At 36.7% G+C, this 20215-nt stretch overlaps 1 protein-coding gene across 13 annotated transcripts in view; it reads left to right on the plus strand.

The window, feature by feature from the left end:
* PIAS2 (protein inhibitor of activated STAT 2) overlaps positions 1-20215 on the plus strand; it is a 147572-nt gene that overhangs the window by 43684 nt on the left and 83673 nt on the right. For all 13 annotated transcript variants that reach the window (XR_007412054.1, XM_025428956.3, XM_049112659.1 and 10 more), the window contains 2 exons: positions 2633-3107; positions 15196-15280. Coding sequence is in view for 12 of the 13 variants with exons in the window: in XM_049112659.1 (XP_048968616.1) it covers positions 2633-3107; positions 15196-15280 (560 nt within the window). In the remaining variant the exon portion in view is untranslated. The remainder of the gene's footprint in view (positions 1-2632; positions 3108-15195; positions 15281-20215) is intronic.

The following is a 20215-nucleotide window of genomic DNA, read 5'->3' on the forward strand; positions in this document are numbered from 1 at the left end:
TAGAAGGAGGGAAGCAAAGTAATGAATTGAGTTAGATTTCTTTAGAAAATATCCCAGATATCTTTTATATGTATGACTGTGTTAGTGTTCTCATGGTTTAATGTTGCTTACGCTACTGTAGTATAAGCCAGCTTCAGTTCAAGTATTAGGATTGGGGACTTTGGGAAAGATACATTGTGTTCTCGCTTGGCAAGACACTTGAGAAAGCTGTCATAGTCCTTTTTATGCGTGAAACCTTGGGTAGATTGTAACTTGAGGTCACGTTATTGTCTTGTTTTTCACCTTCACCTAGCATTTGGGGTAAGAGATAAAATCTTTATTTTTTTATTTTTATATTTTTTTAATTTTTACTTATTTATGATAGTCACAGAGAGAGAGAGAGAGGCAGAGACATAGGCAGAGGGAGAAGCAGGCTCCATGCACCAGGAGCCCGACGTGGGATTTGATCCCGGGTCTCCAGGATCGCGCCCTGGGCCAAAGGCAGGCGCCAAACCTCTGCGCCACCCAGGGATCCCTAAAATCTTTATTTTAATATGTGGAGGAAATGAAGCCAGTTGAAGTGTGAAGACCATGTGTTGTGCTGTATGTTGCTATTAGAGTGTGATTTAGAACTGTACTGTCCAGTGTGGTAGCTGCTGGCCGCATGAGGTTTTGGAAGCACTTGAAATGTGGTTAGTCCAAATGGAGATGTGCTCCCAGATGTGCTTCACTGGATATTGAAGACTTGGTATTAAAAAATATCTCATTGACCCTTTTAAAAGATTGATTTCAAAAAGAGATTTATTTTAGAGAAAGAGCAAGCATACACGCATGCAAGGGGAATGGCAGAGGGAGAGGGAGGGAGAATCTCAAGCAGACTTCCCACTGAGTGGGGCTCAGTTCCACAACCCTAAAATCATGACCTGAGCTGGAACCAAGAGTTGGACACTTAACTGACTGAGCCATGCAGGCACTCCAGAAACAATGGATTATTTTTGAATTACAAAAATTGATTACATGTTGAAATAATACTTTTGATATATTGGATTAAATAAACCATATCAATTAACTTTTAATGTTAGGTACAAAAAAATTAGAATTGTGTGGTTCTTTTTTCTTTTGGAACATGCTAGTTGAGAATAAAAAATGGTTGCGAGGAGTACAACTTAGTGTTCTCTGACTTGTACAATATGAAATATGGAAACAGTATATGAAATAGAATTGTGATACAACTTGTACATACAGATTACTTTGATATATTTAAATTTATTTGCTTTTTAGAAAACAAGTACTCCTTATTCCTGACAACTGTTTAAAAGCCAACTGGAGTTTAAACCATTGCTTCTGGGCTGTCAGTGAGACTTAAAAGTTGAGATCAGAGGACTTTGATGAATCAGTACCAGCTGTAGGTGTTGCCCCGGCAGACCTACCAGGTTGAGAGGGAATCCCAGGTAGCTCTGGAGTGTGTAGCACTTCTCCTGGAGGAGGAGGGATGGGCAAAGTTTCCTTAGGGTTGAATTGTGAGGGTCAGCTCCAAGTCGTACTCTGCTTTCTGACTAGATGGGGCACTTGTGTACTAGTAAATCTGACCCAGGTGTGGTTTAACCTCCCAGATTCTGAAAATCATCAAGTAGATAGACTTAAGAGGCAGCAAGTAAGTTAAAAGTATTTGCTAGCCTGGTTGAATAAGTAGATGGTGAAATCTGAAGCAAGAGCTGCTTATAAGCTTCATTTTATACCCAGAACAAGTCAGGAGGGTGGCATGGAGGGAATCTTGCCTTTTAAGATTTACAGCTAATCCTTTCCCTGGCTGCTTTTTTTTTTTTTTTTTTTTTTTTAAAGATTTTATTTATTCACAAGAGACACAGAGGCAGAGAAAGAGGCAGAGGGAGAAGCAGGCTCCATGCGGGGAGCCCAATGTGGGACTCGAACCTGGGACTCCAGGATTATGTCCTGAGCCAAAGGTAGATGCTCAGCTGCTTAGCCACCCAGGCGTCCCCTTTCCTTGGCTTTTCAAAGGTCTTTTTCTTATCAGCTGGAGATTTCAGTTGTTTGAGAACTATGCTCAATAAGATGTATGTGGTTTTTAGCTTTAATATTTAAAAATAACTTATTTTTCTTATGTTGTTTGTTCCTTAATAATTTTGAAATTATTAAGTGAAAAATCATGGGATTTTGGATCACAGTTTTGTCTTGATTTTGTAGATTTACTACTTACCATCAGAAGTTATGCATATAGTTTTGCAAAAATCTGATTTTTTGTTTGGTTAATATATAACAGTGCTGTAACATTACATTTTGTATCGATAGGACTTAATTTTGAAAAGGAAGTATTCACTGGTTATGAATTTCATAGTCATAAAGCAAATACGGGTTTATACTTGAGCATAATCACATAAGTGGAAATAGAAACTGATTATCAAAATTAAGAATTCAGCAAACCCTAATTAACACCATGACTTGAATGTAACTTGGGCGGGCAGTGGCTCTAAATAGGATCGATTCTAAGTGGTATGTGATAATGCTGGGTACTAGCATATACCACATGATAAAATGCTGGTAAATTCAGATTTTACCCTGTATTTTAGATGGGGGTTTTTATGTGCTTGAGGGTGACTCTTGACTTATGTCCTTCTTTTCCCTTTCCTTTTAGAATATGGTTTCTAGCTTTAGGGTTTCTGAACTACAAGTGTTACTAGGCTTTGCTGGACGGAATAAAAGTGGACGCAAACATGACCTCCTGATGAGGGCGTTGCATTTATTGAAGAGTGGCTGCAGCCCTGCGGTTCAGATTAAAATCCGAGAATTGTACAGACGCCGATACCCACGGACTCTTGAAGGACTTTCTGATTTATCCACAATCAAATCTTCAGTTTTCAATTTGGATGGTAGCTCATCACCTGTAGAACCTGACTTGGCTGTGGCTGGAATCCACGCGCTGCCTTCCACCTCAGTTACGCCTCACTCACCATCCTCTCCTGTTGGTTCTGTGCTGCTTCAAGACACTAAGCCCACGTTTGAGATGCAGCAGCCGTCTCCCCCAATTCCTCCTGTCCATCCTGACGTGCAGTTAAAAAACTTGCCCTTTTATGATGTCCTTGATGTTCTCATCAAGCCCACGAGTTTAGGTAAGTGTCAGAGAAATCAGTTCCTTTCGGACGAGAGAATAATTAAAGCAAGAGGCCTTCAACTAGTGATTAATGATTTACTTTTAATACTATAAAATTGAGACATTAATGCCAAATCAATGCCAGATAAAAAATATTGGCAACTGTGAAAGAAATCTAGTATAGAACTGTTAGTTCATCATACTAGCATTCTTGCAGCTTAGAACTCAAATTAATTCTGTGTGTATGTAGGAACAGGTACAAATATTGCTTGCTGTCTATAATTTGTGTTTTGATATTTTTACAGAGATTTGGTTTCTGTTTAACAATGTTTAAACTGCTTTCCTAAGACATCTTTTATACTTAATTTTTTTCTAAACTGAGTTTGACACACGTTTAGCTTTTTTAATATCCATCAGCTGCTCAGAAAATTTAATAAATTTTATCACTACTAAAAATTGGGACTTTAACAAGTTTTTACCTACATCAGTGGCCTTCTTTGTTATAATGGTATAATTTCTTATTGCCTAATGAAATCATTACAGAGGTATTTGGATTTTTCAGTGAAATAAATTGTTTGGGAAATAGTATTTCATAGTTAATTTGGGAGATTTTTTTCCCCCTCATCCTGGAAAAACCCTTTTTATTTCGAGTCATATGAGAACTCGCTTAAAAACATCGATGTGCTTTTTTCCTTTTGTATAGGATTATGCTGCTGTGTATCTTGGTTGAGCCAGAAGGAAATTTCGAGGGGTAGAACTGGTTAATGGAGTCAGTATGGTCTGTTTGGTGGCAGACCAAGGTGGCTAATGCTTCTCCCAGCCCCTTTCTCCTCCCTTTAAATGTTTATATCTGGCAATACTTAGCCAGGCAAGTAGAGTAATGCATTTTATTTCTTAATTACATTCATTATGAAATAAGGATTCTGTGTTCACGTTTTATTATTTCTGAAAAGCCCTATGAGTAGAATTATTGCATCAAAGAAAAAGAACATTTTAATTTTAGCCTCTTGAAAAGATGTTGGCTAAATTAGTTTGCAGAAGAGCGAACCAGTTTACATTACACAAAGTGAGAGAATATCTCTCATTGCCTTTCTTCCTGCCCCCCCCCACTTTTTTTTAAAGATTTTATTTATTCATGAGAGACTGAGAGAGGCAGACACACAGGCAGACAGGGAGAAGCAGGCCCTGTGTAGGGAGCCCGATGTGGGACTCAATCTCAGGACTTCAGGATCACACCTTGGGCCAAAGGCAGGTGCCAAACTGCTGAGCCACCCAGGGATCCCTCTTCTGCCTTTATTCAGTGTTACTAGAAACAAATCTTGGTGGTTTTGACAGGTGAAAGCTTGTATCTTGTTTAGATTTTTTATTTTAAAATTAACAGGAACAAATATTTTAAATGTTTATTACCCAGTTGCCTTTCCTTTATGCTTTTACTGTAATCTTTAACTTTTTGTTTTAAAGATTTTATTCATTCATTTGAGGCAGAGCATGAAAGAGCACAAGCAGGGGGTGGAGAGGGACAAAGGGAGAGAAAAGCAGGCTCCCTGCTGAGCAGAGACCCCCCCCAACACGGGGCTCCATCCCAGGACCCCAGGATCAGCTGAAGCCAGACGCTTAACTGACTGAGCCACCCAGGCACCCCCATCTTTAACTTTTTTTTAACAGGTTCATTTATCTGGTTAAAATGGTTCCAGAATTTTTTTTAGATTTACTACTTACCATCAGAAGTTATGCATATAGTTTTGCAAAAATCTGATTTTTTATTTTAATTTTTCCTTTTATCATGGTTTTTCATATGTATCAGTGGACCATATCATGGCTCATTCCCATGTTTCTTTCTCAGCAGTTATTGCAAATTTATTTTTTTGTGTGTATTTTGAGAAAGATTCAGACTGGTAATATGCTTTGTGACCCTGTCTCATGGGACTGTTCAGGAGTATGTTTAAGGTGAGGATTGAGAAGGTAAGAGGGCCTGTGGGATTGTAGTTAACAGTGGAAGGGATTGAAGAGACAGGGTTGCATGCCTGGAAAGAAGATGCAGCTATGTGTCTTCTCTACTCATTACCATCAGTGGTGTATCAAGGGATGAACTCTGGAGAGGCTTTAGTGATTTTCTTCCCTTATTTCCCTGCTTTGTTCAAAAATAGAAACTGGAGTTCTCTTGCTTTTCAGTATTTTTCATAGAGTTTCTCTTTCATTAACCTCCATAAGGTTAAAGAACAGTAGTAGTAGGCTTCTTATAAGTTTATTAAAATAAATATTATTAAAATAAATAATTTAATAAGTTTATTAAAATAATGTTTATTAAAATAAATATAAAATAAATTTCCTATCTCATTTTGCTTAGATAAAATAATGCCCGAGGTACTTTGTGTTAACGAGTAGCTAAGAAAAACCTGCCTTTTGGTCATAGTTTAAATTAGAATGTAAGAGAAAACATATAACCTCAGGGCTTATGAAATATTAGCTCAATGTAAAAGTTATGTATTCATATGTTTTTTTAAGAGTCCTGCCTATCTTTGTTTTTATGAATTTATAAACTGATTCTTGTTTTAAAACAATAAACATTTCCCTGTCTTGCTTTCCCTAAGGAGAAAAAGAATATCGTTTTCTCAATGTATGTAATCTTGTTATGCCAGAGTGATAAAGACGTAATCTAAGAAATGTTCCTTTATACTTGGAGGGAGAAAGTTAGAAAACCGCATCAGCATACAGTCTTCCAAATGAAAGTGGAAAAATTTTAATCATTTCCAGTAATGACCTTAAATTGAAAATTTCAGTGTCACAGGGTCTAAGGCAATGTAATGACATCCAGAAGTTTCCTTAGTTTTTATTAGTTTGGTTTTATGATATTGAAAATATAAAAAAATTCTGGGGAAGTCCATTTGTTTGGAAACCTGCTATAAGAGAAACTTGTTTACATTTGGGAATTGAGAACTAAAAATCCTCAGGAGTCAAAAGAGGTATCAAATCCGTATTTCAAAGCACATATTCTTGACCTCTGCATGTCAGTCTGTGTATTTTTTATATACAGTTGATTAGATGATTTCTAAGCCATCAACATATTGTTAAGTAGGAATTAACTGACAACACGAGAGAGACTTAGAAGAGCCATGGTAGAAAAAATCGACACAAGAGGTCAAAAAATATTATTCCCAAACCGCTTGGGATGTTGAAACCAGTAACCTGCTAGTAGTAGTACATGTAGTGATGCTAAAAAAAAAAAAAAAAGAAAAAAAAAGAAAAAAAGAACACCCCCCCCCCCCCCCAAACAACTATGATGTATATATTCTATTTAGGGAGATATGTTGTATAGTTTTGTAGTTTGGAATTATTTCTATTCAGAATGGTTAAAATAAAAATATTTTAGCATTTAAAATGGCAAACTGTGGTATCTAAAAAACATGAATGTATACAATAGTAAATGAGGTTCTTTGGGATCCCTGAGTGGCTCAGCGGTTTAGCGCCACCTTTAGCCCAGGGCGTGATCGTGGAGTCCTGGTATTGAGTCCCACATCGGGCTCCCTGCATGGAGCCTGCTTCTCCCTCTGCCTGTGTCTCTGCCTCTCTCTCTCTCTGTCTCTCATGAATAAATAAATAAAATCTTAAAAAAAAAAAAGTGAGGTTCTTTGTAGCTAAGATTTTCCTATAACAAATGGATAACCTCATAATCCAAAAACTAACAAAAATCTGTTCTCTTACCTTAAATAACTATTCTGACTTGCTTTCACAGGCTGTATTTTTCTCTTTTTTTTCAGTTGCCTTTTTCTTTTTTTTAAGATAATTTTTGAGGATGAAATCCTTTGGGAATTTTCTGTTTAAGAAATTTGTCTATATTCAGTTTGCACAAAAGAATATATATAAAATATTAAGATATAAAGAACATCAATGAAATGAACACTTGTGAAACCACTACCTAGTTTTGTTTTTTGTCCTTTTTTTTTTTTTTTTTTTTTTTAAGTAGGCTCCATGTCCAGTGTGGAGATAGTGTAGGGCTTGAACTCAGGACCATGAGATTGATACCTCAGCTGAGATTAAGAGTTGGACACTTAATCAGCTGAGCCACCCAGGTCCCCTCCCTGCCCCCAGCTAATTTTTTAAAAAGGAATATTAACATTGCCAGTGTCTTCAAGCCATCTCTTTGCTTTTTCTGAATTAAATAACTATTCTGAATTTATGTTCCTCTCCTTTACTTGTTTTACCATACATAGTTTTTAAAAAGGTAATGTTTAACTAACTTGGCTTTTGAAATTTATGTGATTGTGTGTGTATGTGTATATATATGTATATATGTATATTTACATATATATATACGTTTGTGACTAGCTCATTTTGTTCACTCTGTTTTATAAGCATTGTATGTTGATACATCTAGCTGTTGGTATTTTGTGAAATACCTTCAATGTATTTTGAGTCTTTAATTCCTTAAAGTTTCTTCATTGTACTTTTCAGATTACAAAAGTAATTTACGCTAGTAATTGAAAATTCAAACATCCTAGAAATATAACAGAAGGGGAAAGTCCCCCCCTATTTTGGAGTGGGGGGGAGTCCCTTTTAATGTCATATATTATCCACCTAGAGTTGTGTCAATAATAAACTCTTTTTCTGCATATGTTATGTCATCTTCTTTCTCTTCTTGTTCATTAAAATAACTTTTTCCAACTGCAGAGCCACTGTGCCACATTTCTTATGAGAGAGGACACTCTTCTAGTATCATCTGCCAATAGCACCTCTTAAGAGTTTTGCCTCATGATTCTCTTTCTTAAGTGTTCATTGGAAATATATTGTAGATTTGTGGGTTACAACAGATCTGTTACCTGGTAGATGGACCATCACTTAACCACTATTCTATTGATGGATATTTTTAGTTTTTTATTTATGTGAAAGTATTTTAGTATCTAGCATTGTCAGTCACTATTCTTGCAGTTTTTCAAACATTGCTGCTGTTAACATTTTTGCATATATGCTTCTGAATACTTGGGTGCATATTTATGAAGTGTAATGCCTCTGTGAAGTTATTGGGTCAAAGAGTTTGAGTGCTTGATATTTTGATACTCTGCTCTCAGCAGTTGCTTCAGATGCCTTGTGCCCATTTATAATCCAGCAGTGTATGAATGTACTGTTTTCTCTACACCCTCATCAGTATTGGTCTTTTAATTTATTATTAGTCTTTTAATTTTTAAAAGGTGAAAAATTAATGAGGATCAAAATCTTTTCATATTCTTAAATTCCTGAATATTAGGAAATATTCATTAAGCTTTTGGGTACAGTTAAACAGGTTTAAAGTGATGTTCATTCACATTAATGGAAAGCCATTAAAATAGAATCTCACTTCTAAGGAATTTGGATAAAATCAGGCACTATCTGCATCGTTTTTATTAACCCAGTTAATGAGTATATAATGATATAATTTGAATATGGCCATGTAGTCTAATTCCAGAGAAGTCAGCAGTATAAGATGGCCATTAAGAAGTTTGTTATCTAGTTGGGGAAGTACTGCTAACATGAGAGCCAGGTAGCAATGAGGTATATGCCTGTGTGATGAAGAACTATAAATTGTGTCTGAAACTCAAATACTGTATCAGCCTAAGGGATGGGACCTCGTGGAGTAGGAGTGAGACATGAAGGAGCTTTGGAGTATGTATTTGTCTACTTTAAATTGATGGCATTTATAGGAGAAGAAAGGGGAGAACTATGAGTAGTCATGAGAGTAGAAATGAAAGTGGCATAGTTGTGAGACTTGACTGAGGAAACTGTTTTGAATAGAGCATAAGACTTGGGAAGACACTGGAAATGTAGGTTTGCTAGGGAAGAGGTGAGGCCATTGTTATGGAAATGATTATACATAAGGGAGCTTAGACTGGGTTCATTCTGAAATAGGACGCTGCTGAGCATTTTTGAGCAGAAGAAGGGTGATGACAAAGACGCTGAGGGTGTCCAGCTGTGCACTTATGTTCTGTTGGGAGGCTGGCAGAGATGCAACGTTGCTGTTTTGTATGAACCATAATAGGTTTGAGTAGGATGGTGGTAGTGAAAAGGGATAGGAAGCAGCTGATAAGAAATTTTTAGAAAGCAGGACTTAATGACTAACTGGATATAGAGGATGAAGAAGAGGATGGGGTAAAGGAAATGATTTCTAGTAAATGGAAAATTGACAATTATTCTGTTTCAAAATCCTGAATTAAAGTCGTTCTTATAAGAAGCATGAAACCTCTACTCTCCCCACATGATCTTTTATAGCTGTTGTATAGGGAAAAAAATCTTTTTGTATTAAACACCACTGATGATTATTAATGTAGTGATGATTTCTTTCTTTTTTTTCTTCTTTTTTTAAAGATTTTGTTTATTCATGAAAGACACAGAGAGGCAGAGACACAGGCAGAGGGAGAAGGACTCCAGGATCATGTCCTGAGCCAAAGGCAGACCCTAAACCACTGAGCCACCCAGGCGTCCCAGTGATGATTTCTATATAGATAAAATTCTTTCAAATGGCTCAGGTTTCTGGTTGAATTTCATTAAATGAGAAAAGTTTGTGTATATAGGAGGATAATCATTTAAAAAGTGTTCACAAAAAGCAATGTCAATGATAACTATTTGTAAACAATTGAATATTGGAATGTAGAATCACTTAAGTTTTATTGAAAGCATTCTGTGTGCCTGTTAGTTCCAGTGTGTTAAGAAATGAGTTACCAAAAATGAGCTAATTTGTGAATATAGAACAGAACTTTTTATATTCACTTCTTTTATAATTGTTTGACTTGGTTATTTTTTTTCTGTAGTTTTATTTATTTTTGAGGGTTGCTCCCCCTCTTAACTTTTGATGCAGAGATACTATAGGAAAAGGAATAAACTAAGAGTATTCATTGATTGGCAGTGATGGAACAGTTAATTGATGGGTGATAGGGCAGTAGATAGATCAGAATAGAGATCTTAGTGCAGTATAATAAACTGATTTATTCATTGTTACTTTATGATATAAAGTATCAAAATATATTTATTTTATAGATTAGCTAGACTGAGCCATGATATTCCACAAAACTGTCTGTAAAACATCTTGGTTTATTTCTTCCCTGAGTGGGCCATTTTATAAGCCCCTGCTAACTTAGGTACTCATTGCTAGGAAGCATTCTTGACCAAATATAAACTAGCTTATCAAAAGATGTCCATATAACTTTCTGCAATGGGGGAGCTTGAGAAATTTTTTATTTTATTAACAATAGTTCATATTTTTAGGCATGTTAAAATATTTTCTACTTGACTATATCTTACCAAGAAAAAGCCATTATTGAATAGTTGGCAAAATGCATCTGTTGGACTGTATATCTTTTTCTTGAAATTTTGCTCTTTTTAAAAGCAGATACTTTTGATTGGGACCTCTGGAACTGAAAATACATCATATATATATAGTGCCACATTGTTTTCAGGATGCTTTCAAATATGTTATTGCATTTGATCCATGAAACAGCCTTTGTTTTTAATTTTTAAAAAATATTTTATTTATTCACGAGAGATACAGAGAGGCAGAGACATAGGTAGAGGGAGAAGCAGGCCCCCTGTGGGGAGCCCGATGTGGGACTTGTTCCCAGGACCCCAGGATCACAACCTGAGCTAAAGGCAGATGCTCAACCACTGAGTCACCCAGGCGCCCCTATTTTTAAATTAAAAAAATTTTTTTTGTGAGCTTGAGAGGGGAGGAATTTTTTTAAAAGATTTTATTTATTTGAGAGAGCAGGGAGGGAGGGGCAGGGGGAGAGGAAAGGGCAGACTCTTCACTGAGTAGGGAGCCTGACTTGAGGCTTGATCCCAGGACTCTGGGATCTTGACCTGAACTGAAGGAAAGACACTTAACTGAGCCACCCAGGCACCCTGAGAGAGAATCTTAAGCAGACTCAGCACAGAGCCTGATGCAGGACTGGATCTCATGACCCTGTGGTCATGATCCCTACAAAACAGCCTCTTAAAGGCAGATGAAGGGTGCTTGGGTGGCTGGGTCAGTTAAGCATCTGACTCCTGATTTTGGCTCAGGTTATGATCTCAGAGTCCTGAGATGGAGCCCCGCATTGGGCTTCATCCTCGGTGCAGTCTGTGTGTTCTTTCCCTCCTCTCATTGCTCTTGTTCTCTCTCTCAAATAAATACAATCTTAACATTTTACTAATCCACCTTTTTTTTTTAATTTCCATTTTAATCAAGGAGTAAAGAAGGACTTGGAGATATTATGTGAATTTCCTAAATCACTTGGATAATAACCAGTAGGCCTAAAATGAGGATACAGGATTATTCTGATTTACTTATGCTTAAAAAGGTAGAAAGAACCAATATCCAGAAACCTAGAGTAGTCATTATGTCATATCATCAAGCCTCATCAGTTAGTAATTATAAATGAAGCTAGACGTAATGATAGAACTTGGAATTTATAAGATTAATGCTCGGAAACCTGGGTGGCTCAGTGGTTGAGCATCTGCCTTGGGCTCACAGTGTGATCCTGGGATCCGGGATGGAGTCCCGCATTGGGCTTCCTGCGAGGAGCTTGCTTCTCCCTCTGCCTATGTCTTTGTCTCTCTGTCTGTCTCTCATGGATAAATAAGTTAATCTGTAAAAAAAAAATTAATACATTACTTCATGAAATTGTGGCAATGTTTTACTTATTATTGCTGTATAATATATCATTCCAAAGTACAGTGGTGTAAAACAACCATCTTATTATGTTCATGGATTTTCCCTGTTAAGAATTGGAAGGACAGTATGTGGCTAGCTTGTCTCCAGCCCAAGATGTCTGGGGTCTTAGCTGAGAAGACTTAGAGACTGAGGGGTGACTTGATAGCTAGATGCTCGGATCACTTGAAGGCATCTTCACTCATATGTAGTATCTGTGCTACCTGTTGGCTTGGACTCACTTGGTTTTTGACTAGAATACCTACATAAATAAAGCTTTTTCTTCTGGTCTAGTTTGGGCTGGGTCTCAAGAGTGTGTGTGTGAGTGTGTGTGTGTGTGTGTGGAATGCCATCACTTTGCCATCAATTAAAGCAGTCACAAGGGGCCATTCAAGTTCAAAGGGAGAATGATAGAGACCCCACCGCTTCATTGGAAGGTTAAATTTTTTTTTTTTAATTTTATTTATTTATGATAGTCACATAGAGAGAGAGAGAGAGAGAGAGGCAGAGACATAGGCAGAGGGAGAAGCAGGCTCCATGCACCGGGAGCCTGACGTGGGATTCGATCCAGGGTTTCCAGGATCGCGCCCTGGGCCAAAGGCAGGCGCCAAACCACTGCGCCACCCAGGGATCCCTCATTGGAAGGTTATAAGCAGGGTGTGATGGGATGATATTGTTGTAGCTGTCTTTGAAAAATAGAATCTACCTTATGGAGGATTGTTAAAAAAGGAAAGAGTTTGAGTGAAGTATCGGATTCATGTCCCTGAGTCATGGTCTTTTTCCTTTTTCATTTGCTACGATTAACATGGAAGTGTTCATGTGGTCTGTGTAAAATTGGTTTTCTGATCCCAAGTTAGAGACACTGATGGTCAGAAAATGCATGGCAAAACCTGCATTTTTCTGCTTTATATATTGCCATTCTTTCTCTTCATCTGTATGAAAATGACAGTCTTGCTAATAGATTTACCTTATGGCAAGTTTAGTGTACTTTTGGCTGCTATTCTGTCATAAAATTGTCTCATAAAAATGGTCAGTGTTAATACAAATTGGGTTTTCTTAGCATCTGCACAATTTTTTTTGTTGCTGTAAGTTCCTGGAATTCAGTTATGGTGTAGAGTGATGAAACATCCATTTTTTTTTTCTTCATAGAAACAGGGTAGTTATTTGGTATTAATGCTTTGGACAGAAAATTTACCATCAAATAATAAGTCTAAAAGTATGTCAAAATAAAAGCCTCTGCAAAAATGTGCTAAGATCTAAACTGCTAACATTAAGCTGCAAGTTCTGTAAATTGTACATAAATGTTGGCATATGCTGACTATGGAAGCCTTCCAGTTTCAGTGTAAGTTTCATGGCATGTGGGTACTTCCTGGGTAGGTTGACTCCAGTTACCCAGGCCGGGCCTCAGATACTGGCATTTATACTGGGTGAACTGACCAAAGCTGTAGTTGTAGATACCTGGCATTTTTGGTGCACAAGGAGTTGATCCATCTAGATCTGTGTTAATCAAGCTTATCAGAATGAAGCCAGAATCACAGCTCTTGGGCAGATAGTTTCATTTATCTATCCTTTTTGCTATTGTATCTTTCCTTCTGCCTATCTTAAAAATCCTGCCTTTCAGTGCCATTACTTTTGCTTTCAACAGTTGTATTTTTAGAGAAATCATAAGAAAAACCAACATTCTTTTACCTTTACCACTTTATTGTTAGCAGTAGTTTTTATTCTGGAAAATTGGGTTTTGAATTTGGTATCATTTCTTTTTATCCTGACAGTTTCCTTTTCTATTACTTATTTGCTTTCAACAAATTCTGTTGGCTTTTGTTTATATAAAAGTCATCATTTAACCCTGTTTTTGAGGGGTATTGAGTTTTCCAGGGACAGTTTTTTCCTTTCACCACTTTAAAGACTTCTGGCTTACATTGCCTTTATTCATATTGGTTTTCCCTTGTATGTAATGTTCTTTTCCCCTGACTGCTCTCAAGATTTTATAGTCATTATTGACTTTTAGTAGTTTGATTTTGATGTGACTAGGTAGCTTTCTTTGTATTTACTTTGCTTAGTTTTGACCTGTAAAGGTCCTCCTCTCTCTGCCCATGCCAATCAGTTAATCAGTATTCTTTCATTATTTCTGAAACTTTTTTTTTTTTTTAATGCCTTTTTCTCTTCTTCTAGAACTCCATTTATACCTATGTTAGACCTTTTGAAGTTTCTGGCTGAAGGAACTGGTGCTTATACCATTAACTGATTGAAAATACAATATGTTCACCTCTAATCTCAAAGCCTATTGAATTTGACACTTAAGAGGTAATTGGTGACCTTAACTGTGGATAGAGAGGGAAATGGCCTTAACTTTGGGGGGAGAGTGGGAAATGAAATCCACACAAGAGAGTGTTGAAGAGTGAAAAGGATTGAGGAAATGGAGAGACTTACTACTATAGCTGTGTGTTTGTGTTTTTTGCTCCATACTTAGGTTTGTGACTTAGCATTTGTTTTATTTTTAGGCTTTCATCATAAACAGCATTCCTCTCCCTCCTCTCCTTTTTTAAAATGTTCTAGGAAAATGCGAGCCATTTTATGACATGATTTCTAGGCACATAATTGCTATAATAAACTGTTCTTAAAATGTTTTACCCAGGTACTTAATATTTTTCTTAATTTGGTGTGACTTGTGGATGGAAGTCCTCTGACATTGGATATTTAACTGGCATTTTGTTTATTTATGTATCAGGAAAACTGGCCAATAACACACGCAAGAGCCATTTTGCCTTGTGAGTTGTTGGCAGTACTTGTTAGGAAGTAGAAGGTCTCTATGCTAGCTTTTGCTTTATTTGCATTATTTTTTGTAATGAGCACTAGAACAATGAATAATACATCAGGATGAATCTGCTAAAAAGTTCTTTGTGAAGTAGATTTCAGTTTTTAATAACATGGTTAAGGATGACTTCATTAGGTAATTTTTTAACTAGATAATCTGTATAAAAGTAATTCGGATTTTTAGGTTTTCAACTTAAAAATTTTAAGTTGAAAACTTTATTTTATATGAATGTTCTGTGTAACTGAATATAAAGGGTTGAAAACAAAACACAAATAAATAAATGAAAGATCACCTGAGTCTAGTGTAGAGCTCTGGAGGCAGTTTTTTACTTCCCCCAAGTTTTCATTTGATAATGCTATAGTCAAGGATGAAATGTCATTTTGAGGAGTTATATTTTGACTGTGTTATAATTAGTTAGAATAAAGACTGAATGCTTAAAATTGAGCTTGTTTTAAAGTGACTTTCATGACTCCAAGATGACTGCAGTTTACTACTTCTTTATTTTGGAGTATTTTAACCATACAAATTTCAGAATTTGGCAGACTCTTGATCAGAAATGCATTGTTACTGCACATGGTTACATCCTTGGATTTGTATCTTTTGGATATTGGAATGTTATCTTTTTTTTTCCCTCCCCAGTTCAAAGCAGTATTCAGCGATTTCAAGAGAAGTTTTTTATTTTTGCTCTGACACCTCAGCAAGTTAGAGAGATATGCATATCCAGGTAAGAGGAATGTTTGGAATATATTTCTTCATGAATGTTGATGTATTATTAGTGTGCTAGGGCTGCCATTACAAGCACAACAGACTGGATGGCTTAAACAACAGACATTTATTTTCTCAAAATTGGGGAGGATTGAAGTCCAAGATTAAGGTGTCGACAGATTTGGTTTCTTCTGAGGGCTCTCTCCTTGGCTTGTAGAGGCTGCCTTCTTGCATCACGTGACCTTTCTTCTGTGTGCTTTTGCGTTCCTGGTGTCTTTTCCTCTTATGAGGAAGCCTTTTGTATTAGATTAGGGCCCTAACCTTATAACGTTATTCAGCTGTAATTACCGCTTTAAGTTCACATATGGTCATATTGGGGGCGGGGGCGGTCAGGTCTTCAGCCTGATTTTTGGGGAAACAATTCAGTCCATAAGAGTTGGAGTATTGTTTCTTAAGCAAGCGAAGTATATGCTTACTAAAATATTAATAAATACTCTGTATTAGAAAACTGTTTTAACCTTTAACTAAAACTCCAGCTTATTTTTTGAATTACTTTCTGGTAATAACTTTTTTAAAGGAAGATTTTATTTCAAATATAGCAGCATAAAAAAGAATTTGTGATAGCAGCCTAAAGGTAAGATATCCCAAAATGTTATCATCCAAACTGAGGCACTTTAAGAGTTAAGATAGATATCGGGTTCTTATCCCAGAAGAATTAATAAACTACACTGTTCTGAGCTTTGTGGTCATCTGGACCGTAAAATTAGTAGAAATCTGAAAACAATTATGAAAAGTACTCTTAACTTTGCCATTCAGAAAAATTGGAGAAACTTAGACACATTTTTAAAGAGCAAATGAATGGAGATGTAAAAGGAAAGAAAAGGAAATATGTAGTGTTTACTTTTCCAATTAAAAATATAGTCCTCATTGGTGTTAATAATGTATTATTTATGTGACTCTTTAAAATTGCATTCTTAAAGATTTACTATAAGAAAACAGACTAGGAGGTTAAATGATTTTTCTGGGATTATGGAGTTAAAAGAATTGAGCAAAGTAGAAGTCTTTTGCCTCCTTTTTGGCTGTTCATTTAATGCTTGTGTACTCTGAAATGTTAATAATTTACAAAAATAAGAATTCTGTAGTTGAGTTTTGGAAATTCTGTATTCAACACAACTACATACGTTTTTTAAGGTTGGATTTTTAGGATGCCTGGGTGGTTCAGCGGTTGAGCGTCTGCCTTTGGCTCAAAGCCTGATCCCAGATTCCTGGGATTGAGTCCCACATCGGGTTCCTTGCATGGAGCCTCCCTCTGCCTGTATCTCTGCCTCTCCCTTTCTCTGTGTCTCTCATGAATAAATAAATAAAATCTTAAAAAAAAAAAAAGGTTGGACTTTTTGGTCTTTAATATCTTCATGTGCCTGGTCAAGTCTCTGAAGATGTGAATCCAAACTTACCGGCCTCATGTCACTTAAGCACACTGACATCTTGAAGATGCTCTCTTTATGTGGAAGAGTCTGGGACAGTGTTTTAGATTCTTTCATTAATCATATCACCCTTACTAATATATAGAGGGAGAGAGTGCTGTTGTCACTATCCCAACATGATTGTATGTTCTGACCCTTTGAAGTTTGAGCCCTCACAGAGAATTGCATAGATAGACTGCCTCTTCCACAGGCAGGGGAAAAGTGTTGAAAACTAAAATTTACAAAAGACAGTACAAGAATTAGTCTCAAAAAAGATCCAATAGCCACAATAATAGTTTCAGAAAACAAAATTTAGAGGTGAAAGTTATCAAAGAAATGAAATGAATGTAACTTGATGTGGTTCATTTTCACTGGGTGCAAGACGTTGCACTGAGTTTTTGTAAATTTGGAAGTACTTTAAATCTTGGAGATAGCAATCAACCAACCAGCCGACAAATAAATAGAATAAATTGAAAAAAATTAAGTTATATTTATATTATTAATGTTATTTTATATCCAAAACCTATCATTAATACTAAGTTTTGTTTGTTACTCAGTGATAGTCCTTTGCTTGGGATCAACCTTTACTGCTTATTAAGTACGAATAATAATTCCTTAATATAAAACCGTGACTAGCCCATATTCAAGTTTTCTTATTGTTTCAGTATTTAAACATGACCCATGTAATTACTTTTGATGTCTTTATCTCCCATGGTTTTTAAAGTACTTTACTTTGAAATAATTATAGATTTATAGAAAAGTTATGAAAATAGACATACTCTTTACCCAGCTTCTCTTAACATCTTGCATAATCATAGTGCAATTATCAAAACCAAGAAATTAACCTTGGTCTAATACTGTTAACTAAACTATAGACTTTTCAGATTTCACCAGTTTTTTTTTTTTTTCTAGTGTATCTCTATTCCTAGATCCAAACCAAGATCCCAGATTACCTTTAATTGTTATTGCCATTTTAGTCTCTTTCAGTCTGTGACAGTTTCTTAGTTTTCCTTGTCTTGCATAACTTTTGATACTTTTGAAGAGTCCTGGCCAGATATTTTGTGGAATATTTTTCAATTCGGGTTTGTCTGATATCATGTCTTGAGATTATGCATTTTTAGCAAGAATACCTCAAGTTATATGCCCTTCTTAGTGTATCGTGTTCAGCTGCATAATATTGATACATCTTATTTTTGGCATCATTAACCTTGATCACTGGGGTAAGGTACTCTCTACTAGATTTTGACACTTTATATAAAGTTACTGTTTTTTCTTTTGTTAGTAATAAATATCTTGGGGGAGATATTTTGAGACCAGGCACACAACCTAGTCTATTTCTCTTCAGATATTTGCACACTGATTCAGCATTCACTGATGGATCTTTCTCCTTCAGCAGTTTTGTCATAAACAGTCTTGTGTGCTTCTCCCTCTGCCTGTGTCTCTGCCTCTCTTTCTCTCTCTCTCTCTGTCTCTCTAATAAAATAAAATCTTAAAAAAAAAAAAAAAGGGCAGCCCCAGTGGCTCAGGGGTTTAGCACCGCCTTTGGCCCAGGGTGTGATCCTGGAGACCCAAGATCGAGTCCTGCGTTGGGCTCCCTGCATGGAGCCTGCTTCTCCCTCTGCCTGTGTCTCTGCTTCTCTCTCTGTGTCTCTAATAAATAAATAAATAAAATCTTAAAAAAAGAAACCACTCTTGTGTTCCAATGGTGTAATTTTCTGTTCTTATTCTTTTTCATATTAGTTATTCTTTCATAAGGAAGAGGTGTCCCCTCTCCCCCATTTATTTATTCAGTCATTTACTTTTATCTGTGTAGGCTCTTGAGTACTCTGGATTATAATTCTGTCTTCTGATAATGTTGTTCAAACTGGTCTGCCTCTGTCCCTTGGCTGTTCTTTCAGGTTGGCTCCTGTGCCCTTTGGTATGTCTCCATCTCTTTCCTGAGAACTACTGTACTTTTTGTTTTGTCACCACAGCATGCTCTAGGTTCATTCTGTAATTTCTCTGCCCCAGTTCTGGAATTGTTCACTTCTCCAAGGAGCTCTGGTTTCCTCTCATATTATATTTTTTTACCAGCTCTTTGAAAAAAGTGGTTCATTGACTCTGTAGCATCTTACACATTCTGGATTTGGATCCATACATAAATTTTGTGCTGGTGTTTAACTTCTGTGCTTGTGGTGCTCACACTCTGCTGTATATTGAAATCACGGGAGGAGCTTTTAGAACTCTGAATACCATGTTTCATTCATACTAATTCAATTAGAATCTCTGAGGATGGAACCGAAACAGTTTTTAAACTCCCCACTGTTTCCAGTGTTTAACAAATCTGAGAACCACTGCCGTGCATCTAGCTTCTCCCCTTGCCTGCAGTGATAGTACCCTCTCAGTGAGGCTTGAATACATTCAGGTTTGGGTTATTTTGTTCTCTTAATATTGCGTCTTGTAAAGATTGATCAGTGAGTTCAGTTCTCTTTTTGGTTTTAGCACTCTCCTTCCATTTACTACTACTACCTCTCTAATCATGCTGTTTCAGCATCTCACACTGACTTCTCTTAGATGTGCCCAGGAATCAATCTGTGATCCTCTTCTCACTACTCTGTGGTAGTATCCATAAATGTGCTTTGTTATTTTTATGTTTGTGGCTGCAAAATCTCCGCTTTGCTCTGGAGTCCATACTCACTGTCCCTACTTCAGTGACCCACAGGTACCTTAGACACAGCACATCTAGAATTGAACTTGCGTTCCTCCCAAACTTACTTGTTTGTCTTTTGTTCTTTCATTTATTCATTTAGTCTCACAGCATATATTTATTACCTATTATGGGCAATGTTCCAGGCACCAGGAGTGCAAAGTTGAAAAAATAAACTGGCTTCAAGATTTGTACTTGGTATATTTCCTCCCACTATTTCATTAATGGCATGAGATGTGCCCAAAGCCACCTTTGTACTACCCCACATTTCAATCACCACGTCCTGTCAGTTTGCCGCACTCCACTGATCCTTCTCTTATGTCTCTGACGATTTAAAACTTGATGCAACTCTACCCTTGAGGGAGCTGTCATGATCTTTGGAGTATTATCAACTGGATTGTGGATTCTGGCTCAGCCACTTAAAGCCTGCCTGTATGCCCCCCAGGTAAGGTACTAAAACCCATTGAATCTTATTTACCCAGTGTAACATAGGAAAAGTAATCACCACCTCACTCAGTGACTGGGGGGGACTGAATGCTATAACTTGCTTTGCCTCTTACCTTGGTGAGTAGCATTTGTCCCATTCCAAAACCTGAGCCCTCACACCCTAGATGCTCCCCTTTCTTATCCTGCCTTCTGTATCTAGTCAGTCATGGAGTCTTGTCCATTTTTTATGCTTAAATATCACTCTGTGATGTTTACATTTAAGTAGGCTTCAAGCCCCCACTTCTGCCCATACAATTTTAGTGGGCCCCTTAACTCTCATGGCTGACCGTGTGATCTTTCTAAAGCCCATTCAGTGTTT

Source organism: Canis lupus, chromosome 7, assembly GCF_003254725.2.
Source record: "Canis lupus dingo isolate Sandy chromosome 7, ASM325472v2, whole genome shotgun sequence".
Taxonomy (NCBI): domain Eukaryota; kingdom Metazoa; phylum Chordata; class Mammalia; order Carnivora; family Canidae; genus Canis; species Canis lupus.